The sequence below is a fragment of the Phytophthora parasitica genome (assembly GCF_000247585.1).
Source record: "Phytophthora parasitica INRA-310 unplaced genomic scaffold supercont2.2, whole genome shotgun sequence".
Classification (NCBI taxonomy): Eukaryota; Oomycota; class Peronosporomycetes; order Peronosporales; family Peronosporaceae; genus Phytophthora; species Phytophthora nicotianae.
In genome coordinates, this window is record NW_008648988.1 from 829,754 (window position 1) to 841,383 (window position 11,630).

Here is an 11,630-nt window from a genome sequence, read left to right on the forward strand (position 1 = left end):
GCCAGTGATCAGAGTGTGTGGGAATGTATTACTTCTGACGATTGGAGTTTAATTAGGCCTAACAGACCAACTTGCTCAGTTTTCTCTCGGAGAAGTTCAAAAGAGGGCATTGCTAGCTCTTACGAACTCTTATTTCGCAATATGTTGTCTTTAGTTGTCGATTCCGAGACAGTGAATTGTTTGGTGCTCGAACGTCCAGACCTGAAGGGAACCGAATACACCCAGAGACGTGTTCCGAAAAAGGTGAGCCAATTTTCTCCTAATAGGAATCGCTGCCGAGAGCGACTTCAACAGCAATTACTACTCAGATTTCCACGTGAAGACATTAACGACGTGAAAGCTCTTCTCCTAGACCACGAATTAAATCCAAACCATCATTCATTGTCAATGATGCTGCCATTCTTGTCCAAGCAAATGTGGAACTGGAACTGGAACATGAAGCAATCTACAAAAAGATATTTGCTCAAGAGACCGACGAAGAGTGCAAAGAAATTCACTGTGAACCTCCCCAGCACTCTACTCTTAGCTTTAACGTTAACCGCGGTGCTGTTACTGCGTTGTTGGAGATTGAGGGGACATGAACAACGAATCTTCCAAAATGATCGGGTTTAGAGACCAAAATTCGTGGAATCACTGGATCAGTTTAAATGTGGACTGGCCGGGTGTCACTACCAACGGCGGAAAGTACAATGCACTTCTACTCTATCGGCAAGTTGACGTACTTACGTGGTTTCGAGACCATGGAGCAAGCAAATTTCCCGCTGTCGTGATCTTAGCCAGAATTTATCTGGCAAAACCACTTTCTACAGCAATTCAGGAGAGGTTTTTCAGCTTGAGCAGCTATGAAGTGAACTTGTTACGAACTAGACTTGAAGACAAACGAGCAGGAATGTTGTGTCTGATGAAGGCTAACTGGCGCGAGTACAAGACCTTACTGAAGGAAGACAAGTTAGAGACAACAGACCCGGCCTAAGACACTAAATAAAAAAAAATGATACGATACGTTGATATTGATATTGATATCATATCGATATCGATGAGGTGGAAGATCAAGGATAACTGATACAGAAAACACAGTGAGCTAGTGATGGTCAATATCAACGATACTAACGAAATCGTCGTTGATATGAACCCCTGTACCTGACAGACAACGAGGAAGTTCCGCACTTTGCTGTTCCTAACGCCAATCATCTCACCAAAGTACTCTTTTTGGTAGCTGTTGGTCGACCTCGTTATGATCCACACAGCCGTGCGTGGTTCGATGGGAAGCTGGGTTGTTGTGTAGATGTGATAAATCCACGGATTAGCAGTCTTAAAACTTGGTCTAACTCAATACTACTTGGGGATTGGTTGAAAATATTCTATCGATATGTTAATGTCCAATTAAGTTCGAAATTGGAGCGGTTGTTAAATCAAGAATGGTTTCGATTGGAGGATATATTACTTAGTGAGATGAGTCCAAAACGATGCGCCAGTGTGTATTCTGTCGATGGTACAAACCTGGTGGACGTAGCCTTTTTATTGATTGCATAGCGTAAGTTTTGGTCAGATGCCTCAATTATCGCCTCATTCCGGCGATGTTATCTACCTTTTACGACGCCTTAATATAACGCTGCAGCTACCAACACTAAGCACGCACACCTAGCTAACGTTTTCAAGCTTCGCGAAGTTTAGAATTTGTTTCTAGAAAATTTAACAGGCATCAAGAAAAATGTTAAATGTCTTGTGGGACGGAGGTAGTAGTTGTTAGTTCTGTTGTTGATCACCAAAACGATGCAGATACGCTTTATTTGAAGCGATTGCAAAGTGACTGAAAGATTCGAAATTTTTTGTCCTGGGAAGTAATGTAATATGATCTGAATTTACTAAATGCTCATATGCTGCTGCTGCAAAGCAGGCGCAGGAGATGCGTTGACAAAGGGCGTTGCTTTAACTCATGAACAGGGGGGTACACTTTGCTATATGTCGGAGCTTATATAAAAGATTAGTATATGCTTCTCCTCAGTAGCATGCGATCGACGAGCACCGTGTGCTTGATGTAGCAGCGGGTGAAAGTGACAAAAAAAATCCACGCATCCTGCGTCTAATCCACAGAAGCATTGTACACCGCTATTTATTGAAGGCCGTACAGCCACCGAAGCATGATTTCGGTTACTACGTTGGCCCTGTAGCCTACCTTAGGAGTCACTCACCAGCTACCTATTGGATCTTGCACAACGCTTTCCTAGAGCTGGGAATCACAACGTTGTTTTCGTCCGCCCTACATTTACGCTTACCATTGGCTAATGCATTACCGCACTTAGCGGAGGTGGGCGGTTCGAACTACACGCATGAAATTTATAAGATTACCGGGGTTTCATACACCCTTAGTCTTTATTTTACCGAATAACTGGTTGGTAAAAGCGGTAGGCAGTATATGTACTAGGTGGAGCTCCGCAATTTGGCGCCACACAAGATAGGTGGTGGCTATACGTCGCTACTTCAAAAGCACTACATGGTCGAATGGCTCAAGGGCCCGACGGATTTTAACATCATGATAGGGAAAAAAAAAAACGTCGGGCAGTGACCGAGTGGGCTTCGGCGGAGCACATATTAAACTTTCCTGGCTTGGCAAAATGTCGGAGAACGTGTTCATTTCATGTGTCAAGGCCTTTATCGACCAAGGTGAGCCTATTCCAGCCAAATACCCAGTCAAGTGGGATGCCCACACATGGTCTGTTCAGCAGACATGAATTCCAGCGGATTAGGCCCATTTTAGCGAATTTTGGGGGGTTAGCGGATTGGCCAATCCGCCATTTAATTTACTGAACACGTTTGGCGGGTTTGGGGGGGAGGGGTATGTCCATCCGCTATCCACTGAACTCGAACGGATAGCGAGATAGTTTGACGGATTAACGAAAGGCGCCTCCAGAAACACATTTTTATCACAGACATATGTATCGAATAAGCAGCAAAAACATCAACTTCTGATGCACTCTAGACAACTACCGCGCTATCTCTTCCTGTTAGAAATCTCAAATAGTCGAACCACATCTCCTGTGCTACCTTGACGCGGAACTCTTGCAGGTTAACATCGTCAGCAGGGGGTGTCTTTTGCGTCAGTATCACCGTCGTCAGTGTTGATTTCGTTTACCGATATGTCTGGGCTGCAAACTCACCGTGGTTTTCCGGATAAAATTATGAATGACGTTGGTGGAAGCACACAAGAGCGCAGCGACGTCGAGTACATCGAAACATTCCTCGCTTCACAAGGTCAGAAGGGCACAATCCGCAGTAGCACAGAACCAGCATCAGAAAAGTGGACACCTACGAAGCGGTTCACCCATAGTGAAATGTTGAACGAGAATCTTTTACGGATCGCAGAAGCTCATGAAACGATAGCTCAGGCGACTATAATGCGGCAAAGTCGCGAAGAATCCGGCCCCCATAACCCGAGTCGAACTGGCATTCATTTACTGTGCCCAACAATACTTTCTGCGGATCTATCAATCCGCAGTATGGATATATTCTGCGGAAATGGCAATCCGGCGGATCAACACATCGGATTTGCTGAACAGACCCTGAATATTGTCTATTTTTATATCACTTAAGTTTTTATTAAACTGTTTTGATCAGCAGACCAAATAAATTACCAGGTTTTAATTCATGGAAATCATATCCCCTGTCAGATCCTTCCTTATTGTCACCTCATGAAGTCATGAAGCCAATTACTTAACAGCGTCACTAAAAAAACCTTCATTGCGGTTCGAGTACTAGCCGGACCGAGATGCTTGGACCGTCAACAGATGGCCCAGCGTCTGAGCTACAATGTAGACACAATCACCTCTTTACATAGTCTTATCAGTCAGCAAAAAATGCTGGAATAACGACACGAATAATCGCAGAGAGAAAAAATGGTGATGACGAACTACCATTGTTTTTACTCTCCAGAAACAACAAGGCCTCTTCAAAGGAAAGCGCACGAGGGATCTTGTTGCAGCATATCTGGGCTGCTCTCAATCGACGGTAGAGCGCGTTATGGCCTTCTACAACGAGTTTCCCGATACCAACTTTGAGATAATCTGAGCCATTTTTTATTTCACTGATATTATCAGATAACTCAAAAGAATTATATTTAGATGTTGTGTAGCCGGACATCAACAACTGTGGCTGTCCGAGGCGTATGACACGGAAGCACTTGCGCCGCTTATTTGCGAGTTCTTCATTGAACAGAATCGCACTGAGCAACCTACGACGGCTCAGAAATATGCGGAGAAGTGTCTCGTAAGTGTGGAGTGCATTTGAAATTGGGCACTATCACCCATGTGTCGCATCAGCTAGGATTCTACTACCTGAAAGGCGAAAAGAGGCACATATATGCGGAGTCGGAAGGCAACGTAGCATATTGAGATGCGTATCTGTGCAAGAAGCTGGCGAACCCGGGTCAATCTCCCAGGGCCAAATATGTCCGTGCGTTTGGGAGTGGCTTGACCCGAGGTCTACCTTGACGAATCCTTCTGCAATGTCAACCGTGTCTCTGGCAAGACTAATACTACGAGTTCGGTACGCTACCGATGGATCCCTTCACCACCGAGTGGGCGCTGAAGATCCAAGGAATGCTGAAGAAGTGGGGTACGACTGAGATGGAGCTTCGCTTCAAGGCGTACACTGACGTGTTTCACAAGAACAGAATTAAGGAGAAGATCGAACGTCTTCAGGTGTCCCTAGAAGACTGGTAATGTAGATTACGGCTTAGGACAACGTAGTTATTCATCGCTAACTCGTAACATCGAACGAATTTCTCATCTTGGTGTTGTAGTTGTTCTGGTAGTCCGTAGATTCGTAGCCAGCGTAGAATCCACACAGCAGGATCAGGAAGCCCGTTGGGTTCCCACAGCTTAATGTACCAGAACCACTCACGGACTTGTTCGTCGGTTGTTGGGAGTAGGGTCCAGTCGATCGTAATCGGCATCTTGAAGAATGACAAGCATTACCGTAAGGTCCAACGGACCTCAACTGACCAAGGTTGTGTGGTAGTGTAGTGTGAGCACGGCTCACCTTCGATCTTCTACGAAGGCTTGGCGTGGTGAATGATCCATCCTGCGTAGGAGAACTTGCCGTTCCTTGGAGCGGCGTACTCGTCACCATGCTTGCGCGGTCCGCACAACAACTTGAGCACATCAGTGCGTTGCTTGGGAGCAAGCAGAACTAGCGCGATGTGAACATGATTCTCATCACTCCAACCTAACTTGCGATTAGTGTGTTGATGTTCCCGCTTGTTTGGAGACTCAACTCCACTAACGAAGACGTACTGGATGTCATCCAGTGCCAACACGATGTTGTTGATGATGTTCTGTGCACTAAGGGTAGCACTAGCATCAAGTCGGATGTCCCATTCGGTAGCCAAGCGCACTTGGCGTTCCTTGTAAGACGCAGTCTTCTTGAACAGGAAGTTCTTGCCGTACGTTCGCATTCTTTTTAACTGGATTAAGTGAATTCAGGAATAAATGCAACACGGCACGAACTCCCCATCGACGATGGGTTCAGAACAAGCCAGTTGTTCTTGGTTGAACTTGAACAAATTCAAGTGTTTAGAACAAGCCAGTTGTTCTTCTTGAATGTGAATGCAAGCATTCATCAACTTTACCATGGTAAGGAGCATCATTCGCCATCTTGCCAGAAGGGAAGTAGATGTTAAGCGACGTCACGGGGACGCGATCGCTAGCGACTTCCGTGTGCATGGTAGACGTAAGCGACACAAGACAGCCATGGCGAAAGATAGTGATCAAGACATGAACGGTCCTAGCCGTAATGAGTAGGTGGAGGCTCACATGATTCCTGGAGTGGATGGCAAGCTCCGCTTCGGCTTCCCTCAACGAACCACGACCTTCTGCGGTACGTGGACACGTACAACACGATTAGCACCAGCGGTACGATCGTTACTCAAGTGATGCGGATGAACAGTGTGTTCGGTCCGGACTTCACCAACGTGGGTCATCAACCCATGTGGCATCAATCTATACCTTGTACCGAGTACATGGTGCCAAGTGACTGTGGAATTCATTCCAAGGCCAACTTCTGACACAGGGACCATCGGTCCCTACCACATCGGCATCGCCGGTAGTGATGCAAGCACTGCGTTCACATCTAACAACGCTGCGCGTGCGGAGATGTCGGATTCGATTAGCAGGCTAATCGGACGTGAGGATGGCACTCAAGTTCTTAAGTGGCAGTACTGCCCCGAAGACACGCTTGGGGCTCCTGTTGATGATGATGTTGCTAGTGCTGTTGTCAGCGCTAACCCTACACAGACGTACTTCGCACATGTGTGGTGGGCTGACCAGACTGCTCCGACTACGTCGAACATGGACATCCGAATCGCAGTTAAGTACAACGTGGAGTACTACCAGTTGAAGCAATAGTTCATCAACTAAATTAATTCACTTCTTCAACCCTAATCACTCATTACATTCATTCTTACATCTTCTAGCGTAGCATTACCAACACACTTAACCTACCTAGGTAGTGGTCGGTCGGTCGGTCAGCGACCGATCAACATGGCTGATAGCAGAACGAATTCGTTGTGGTAGATCCAGAAAAGGTCCACGGTAAGGTACTTTGCATCATGTATTTGAAACTGGTGTAAGCTTCATCAGACTAATTTCCTCTTACTTTTTGTTATAATGATATTGTTGCTATGTCAGTGCATGATTATTGCCGCTGGTATTATTGTGAGCCGAGGTGCTGTCATTACGGGCCACTTTGTGGAGAACTGCATCCGGGTCTGGAACTCGACCTTTAAGAGAGGCAGCAATGGCGAGGAGGACTATCACGGGAACTTCGATGAAGAGGATCGAGCTCTGGTTCGAGCAACTTTGTCAAACGCTGCAAAGCTACGATGCATGCAATATCTATATGGACGGTGATTCGCATCACAAGCGAGACCTCAACAAGAGCCCACGCAAGAGTGGCTTCGTATGCACGGTACGCTTTGTTTATACTACGTATTTATTATTGTAGCGGCAAAAAATGATGGGGCTAGCTAATCCAAAATGAATTGTTATCTTTGGATGAACGGCGATAACTTCATCAAAATAGCCTTAAATTGAGCGCAAAGGGCGCGAATAGAAAGCTGAGGTTTCGTAGCTCCTTCTTCCATAAATAAAGACTCTTCATCTCTTTCATTTCAGGAAGTGCAATGCAACGCAGACACCAGCTCAGCCCGGAGGAGAAAACCCTAGTTTGCAATGTATATGATTATTTCGTCGCCGAGGTCAAAGCAGGCAGAAGTGGGACTCGCGCCATCGAACTATAGAGGCAACGCGCTTTGGTAAAAACAGAGTTTATCTGGTGCTCCGGGCAAGGAACTTCGACCCAGACACCAATTTCGTCGAGGTGCGCTTGTCATTTTTGCCCATGTAGGGTTAAAACAGCTCTGTTGTGATATCATATGGTAATCTTATAATTTAATTTTTTCGCTAGTAGAATGCTGTAGCTGATGAGGAAGACGGAGAGTAATCTCTCTTTAAATTTATACAAATCCTTTTTTTAATTTTGAACCTTTTATTCTTAACGCGTGTTTGCACGACTGTTTTGCACTTTCCACGCTCTAGACCAATAGAAAATCAGCATTTTAGCAACTGTTTCCCCGCTTAAATGTCCTCGGAGACACCTTTTGGTGGAGCCTGTAGCGGCAAAACTACGTTGAATTAGCCGGTTTTAACACCAAAAGCATACTCAAAATGAGCGATTTTACCACATATCTAAATGTCATATCTGGTTTTATCAAAATTGAGCCCAAATTGTGGCTTTGATTACTAGCCCCTTCATTTTCTGCCGCTACAATAGCAAATTCGAACTTTGTTTTTTCGTATTTTAAAGTAAAGCCGGTATTGTGTAGTAATCATGGATAAGTTGCTACAGCTTGTGGACTTTTATCGTCCAGCCCCGTCGTACAAAGCTGTGGCTATTGATGCTACCTATGGGCATGCTGTGTTTTACACGCCACCCTACCATCCCACGTTCCAGTCCATCGGGCTAATTTGGGGAACCGTTAAGAACCGCATTGCGATGGCTCCAGCGAAGAACGGTAAGGATGTGGCGGCCAAGGTCGTCGAAGAACTTGAGGAGTGCAGTGAAGACTGGATGAAGGTGTACCGCCACGTGCAAGAAAGGAGAACGCGTTTGCTTGGACATAGATCTCTAGAATTGTATTCGAGAATCAAAGGATAGGGCGAGACTGTTTAGCCAGTTACACCAATCCGACGACGACCAAGGCTTTTTTTCTTGTTATGCATGTGGCTGGAATGTGAGATTGTGTGTCGCCCAGTAGAAATGGCTCACTACTGCAAAACAAGGAGAACCCTTATCACCAGAGTTTTAGCACTGACGAGGTGAGGAATTATAAAGCTCCATATCTTTAAAACCACTGTAAATTGGGCGGAATGGACCTGATTTTCGGAATCAGAGCGCGATTTTACCCCCTATATCTAACTATCGATGTAGGTTTTTTTATGCTGTGACATATTTCTGTACGTGGAAAAACCTGGGATCATGATTTCTTGAGACGACAACAGTTCTGAAGTGAATTTCAGAGAATACTAAAAACATTTATTGGTCGAGACGCGCCAGCACATACTCAGTTTTAGCTGACTAATTGTGATGATACTTATTTTATAATAACTTAATTTGAACTATTTTCTGCAGATACACAAATTTGTATCTGTGAACGCACTCCTCTCTAACACGGAGGGGGTGACGAAGATCGTGAAAAAAAAAACAATCGGAAAGGAGATACTAGTCGATTTCGAGCTGATCCTTGACGACTGCAGCTTCGGCACAGAGCAGTGCCAGGGCGTCTACGGATGCTACGAATCACCAAGAGGTTCACGATACCCGCTTTTGGACGTGGCTCCCGTGGTGGATGAGTCTGGCGACCACCTAATCGTAGAGAGCCACCTGAGAACAATTGAGCACTTTCTACCTTTTCTTTTTGGATAATCTATTCTTGGGGTCAAGTTCATCATGGTCGACAACTGCGTAGTCAACAAGAGGCTCGCTCGCCTTTTAAAGAAGCCGCTCTTTGTCCGTGCAAGTCAAACACTCAATCTGCATTATGCGCAAACTCCTCTATTATCTCGAAACTGCGCTCAATAAACAAGAAGCTGATGTGCAAATTGTGCACTCTGAACCAAGCGGTGAAACTGAGGATGCTAACTTAGTCTTGTATGTTCTGATACAAGAAACTGATATTGACTTTTGTATTGAACTAAAATTGTGTGACCTTATTCTAAATAGAGCCAAGACCAATTTGGTTCCAGTCCTCCGCAACGATACATTACCGGCCATTTGCAACCGGGTTGTATTTCCGGCGATTCTCGGTCTGTGATTGGCCAGAAGCAAGGTATCGACAAGAATTTTGGTCGGCACCGTGGCTGAGAAGTGGTGTGTAAGTTTCAACTTGGGTTGTGTGCACCATAGTAAAACAAAGCTTGAGTTGCAACTCAGACTCTATACAAACACCTTGTCAGGGTTGCAAATCAGGTAGACGTGCACTGACTGAAAAATTGAAAAAGCAGATCACTATCCTACCATGACAAGTCGCTATAAGCCCGAGCTCCTCAAGTTCATGTCCTACAAGGACGGCGTCGAGTACAACAGCGATCACGCCTTCACTATGGAGGAGTTGCTTGCTATAACCCCCGAGCACGTATGCCACTGGATGAATGAGCTAGCGTACGGAAGCCCAGTCCCCAGCGACGACATGAGACCTGTTCATCGCAGAGATGCCACTTTAGAGTTCTCGAAGAAAGCCATATCATCCTTCATGCCCCGAATAAACGCATCGTGGGATCCTGTGACAGCGCACGGAAATCCTACGCGATCAGACGCAGTTAATAAGCTGATTAAGCGAGTGAAGAAGTTTGAGGTTCGCAGAGAGGGTGTCGAGCCAAAAGCGCGGCGAAGCCTGGAGTTTGACGAGTTCCTGAATTCGTTGTCTCTTGTGCGCTCAAAATGGGGGAAGGGTGAGACGGCGTACATGGTGAGCAGCGTCCTTACCTTGCAGTGGCACATTATGGCTCGTATAGATGACATGATGAAGTTACAGTTTGCCAATTTTGTGCCGAATAGGCAGTACCCTTCCACGCTATTGTGCCAGATGCGATGGTCGAAGAACATACATGAAGAACGAGACGCCCCTGAGCAGATTGTACTCGGCAGTATGGACCCAAAAATGTGTGCGTTACTCAACTTGGCCGTCTACATTGAGACGAGCACGAATGTTTCTAACTCGGAGTTCATCTACGGTCACCCGAAGGATGGGAATCGCGTGGTGCGTCGGTTTCTGGGAGACATCATTACAAACACCGCTTTTAAGAATATGAAGACAGGGAAACTTGGAACACACAGCTTTCGCAAGGGTGCAGCAACGTATGCTTCTCGGTGCGGAATGTCAAAGGACTTTGTTAACCGCCGTGGTCGCTGGAGGACACGCAAAGGCGTTGTTGACGTCTACATTGACAACACGCAGCCATACCCCGATGCCTGCACCGCAGCAGCACTGGCGGGACCACTAGGTCCATGTTTCTACGTACGCAAACATGGGATTGACTGTGTTTCTCCAACACTATTAGTTGACCAGATAGCACCTACAATCAAACAAGTGATGGGTGAGGCGGTGGCAACTACACTGGCGATGCCGTTGTTATGGGCAGCTATAGAACCCTCTGACAACTACACATACGAGCTCATTCCAGATCGACTCAAGCAGAAAATTATTGGCGCTTACGTTAATTCGGGAGGGAGTGAATCTCTAAATCCGATAGACCGAGTGGGGTTTTTTGTCATGGGCGATGGCTCGCAATCTCATCACTATCGATACTCAAGATAGTGCAACAGACGTTAATCGTCGAGGAATTATTGCTGGTAGCAGCACAGGAGGAGAAGGTTCTTGCCGAGAGTTTGCTGCTCTTCACTCGCAGTATGCAGCCGTACAGCGTTTAGTGTCAGAGCTTATGAGCGAGATGCAGCGGTCTCGACATGAAAACCAACGTGAACTGCAAAAGATTCAGGCGATATTGAAGCGAGTAATGATGCAGCCAGCAGTCCGCTTAGACCAGACCTCCTTAAAAGCGGCATTTCGCTATAAATAGCGGCAATGCGCCTTAAATAGACCTTTTGGAAGTGCCGCATTTTACCGACCTTTCAGTATAGGAAAACTGCTGACGAAACAATGCAGAGGCTACAGCCTAGCGTCTCCAGTAAGCCTCCGTCGCGTAAGACACCCTTCCAGCCTGCTCATGAGCTCCAGTATGGACTAAAAGTCATGGCGAAGGATGCTAGCGGTGTAGTGTGCTCCGTGCGCTGTCAGTTTTGCAAATATTTTGGGAGAGAGGAATCGAAGAACGGCAAGAGACGACGAACCCAAAACCAAAAGTTTTACAAGCCCCCATATCGACCTCAATACTACACAGATCATAACACAACAGCTCATGGTATTAAGTGGGCGCAGTATCAGGCCCTGAGCAGCGACGAGAAATCGGGCATTTTTCTCTGGTCAAATTTCACACAACAATCAGTTATCCTCCCACTACGAAGTCGAGTCTTCTACACTGAGCTTTGACATTCCGGAGCATATAGTGACTGATTTG

The 11,630-nt window shown here is 46.1% G+C and overlaps 8 protein-coding genes across 8 annotated transcripts; 7 read left to right on the plus strand and 1 right to left on the minus strand.

Annotated features, from left to right (window-relative positions):
• Window positions 1-2,615: 2,615 nt before the first annotated feature.
• On the plus strand, window positions 2,616-2,732 carry PPTG_20908 (hypothetical protein; the record flags this gene model as incomplete). Its single annotated transcript, XM_008894335.1, has 1 exon — window positions 2,616-2,732. The coding sequence occupies one exon, from the start codon at window positions 2,616-2,618 to the stop codon at window positions 2,730-2,732; it is 117 nt and encodes a 38-aa protein (XP_008892583.1).
• A 1,821-nt stretch (window positions 2,733-4,553) lies between these two features.
• Window positions 4,554-4,718, plus strand: PPTG_20909 (hypothetical protein; the record flags this gene model as incomplete). Its single annotated transcript, XM_008894336.1, has 1 exon — window positions 4,554-4,718. One exon carries the CDS (start codon window positions 4,554-4,556, stop codon window positions 4,716-4,718), a length of 165 nt encoding a protein of 54 aa, XP_008892584.1.
• Window positions 4,719-5,047: 329 nt separating this feature from the next.
• Window positions 5,048-5,452, minus strand: PPTG_02316 (hypothetical protein; the record flags this gene model as incomplete). Its single annotated transcript, XM_008893378.1, has 1 exon — window positions 5,048-5,452. One exon carries the CDS (start codon window positions 5,450-5,452, stop codon window positions 5,048-5,050), a length of 405 nt encoding a protein of 134 aa, XP_008891626.1.
• A 358-nt stretch (window positions 5,453-5,810) lies between these two features.
• On the plus strand, window positions 5,811-6,401 carry PPTG_02317 (hypothetical protein; the record flags this gene model as incomplete). Its single annotated transcript, XM_008893379.1, has 2 exons — window positions 5,811-5,874; window positions 5,944-6,401. The coding sequence occupies 2 exons, from the start codon at window positions 5,811-5,813 to the stop codon at window positions 6,399-6,401; spliced, it is 522 nt and encodes a 173-aa protein (XP_008891627.1).
• Window positions 6,402-6,792: 391 nt separating this feature from the next.
• Window positions 6,793-7,035, plus strand: PPTG_20910 (hypothetical protein; the record flags this gene model as incomplete). The annotated part of the gene is made up of 2 exons (XM_008894337.1): window positions 6,793-6,963; window positions 7,000-7,035. The coding sequence occupies 2 exons, from the start codon at window positions 6,793-6,795 to the stop codon at window positions 7,033-7,035; spliced, it is 207 nt and encodes a 68-aa protein (XP_008892585.1).
• An 849-nt stretch (window positions 7,036-7,884) lies between these two features.
• PPTG_02318 (hypothetical protein) lies at window positions 7,885-8,211 on the plus strand (the record flags this gene model as incomplete). Its single annotated transcript, XM_008893380.1, has 1 exon — window positions 7,885-8,211. The coding sequence occupies one exon, from the start codon at window positions 7,885-7,887 to the stop codon at window positions 8,209-8,211; it is 327 nt and encodes a 108-aa protein (XP_008891628.1).
• A 1,360-nt stretch (window positions 8,212-9,571) lies between these two features.
• Window positions 9,572-10,983, plus strand: PPTG_02319 (hypothetical protein; the record flags this gene model as incomplete). Its single annotated transcript, XM_008893381.1, has 2 exons — window positions 9,572-10,810; window positions 10,867-10,983. 2 exons carry the CDS (start codon window positions 9,572-9,574, stop codon window positions 10,981-10,983), a joined length of 1,356 nt encoding a protein of 451 aa, XP_008891629.1.
• Window positions 10,984-11,212: 229 nt separating this feature from the next.
• PPTG_20911 (hypothetical protein) lies at window positions 11,213-11,602 on the plus strand (the record flags this gene model as incomplete). The annotated part of the gene is made up of 1 exon (XM_008894338.1): window positions 11,213-11,602. The coding sequence occupies one exon, from the start codon at window positions 11,213-11,215 to the stop codon at window positions 11,600-11,602; it is 390 nt and encodes a 129-aa protein (XP_008892586.1).
• Window positions 11,603-11,630: the final 28 nt, after the last annotated feature.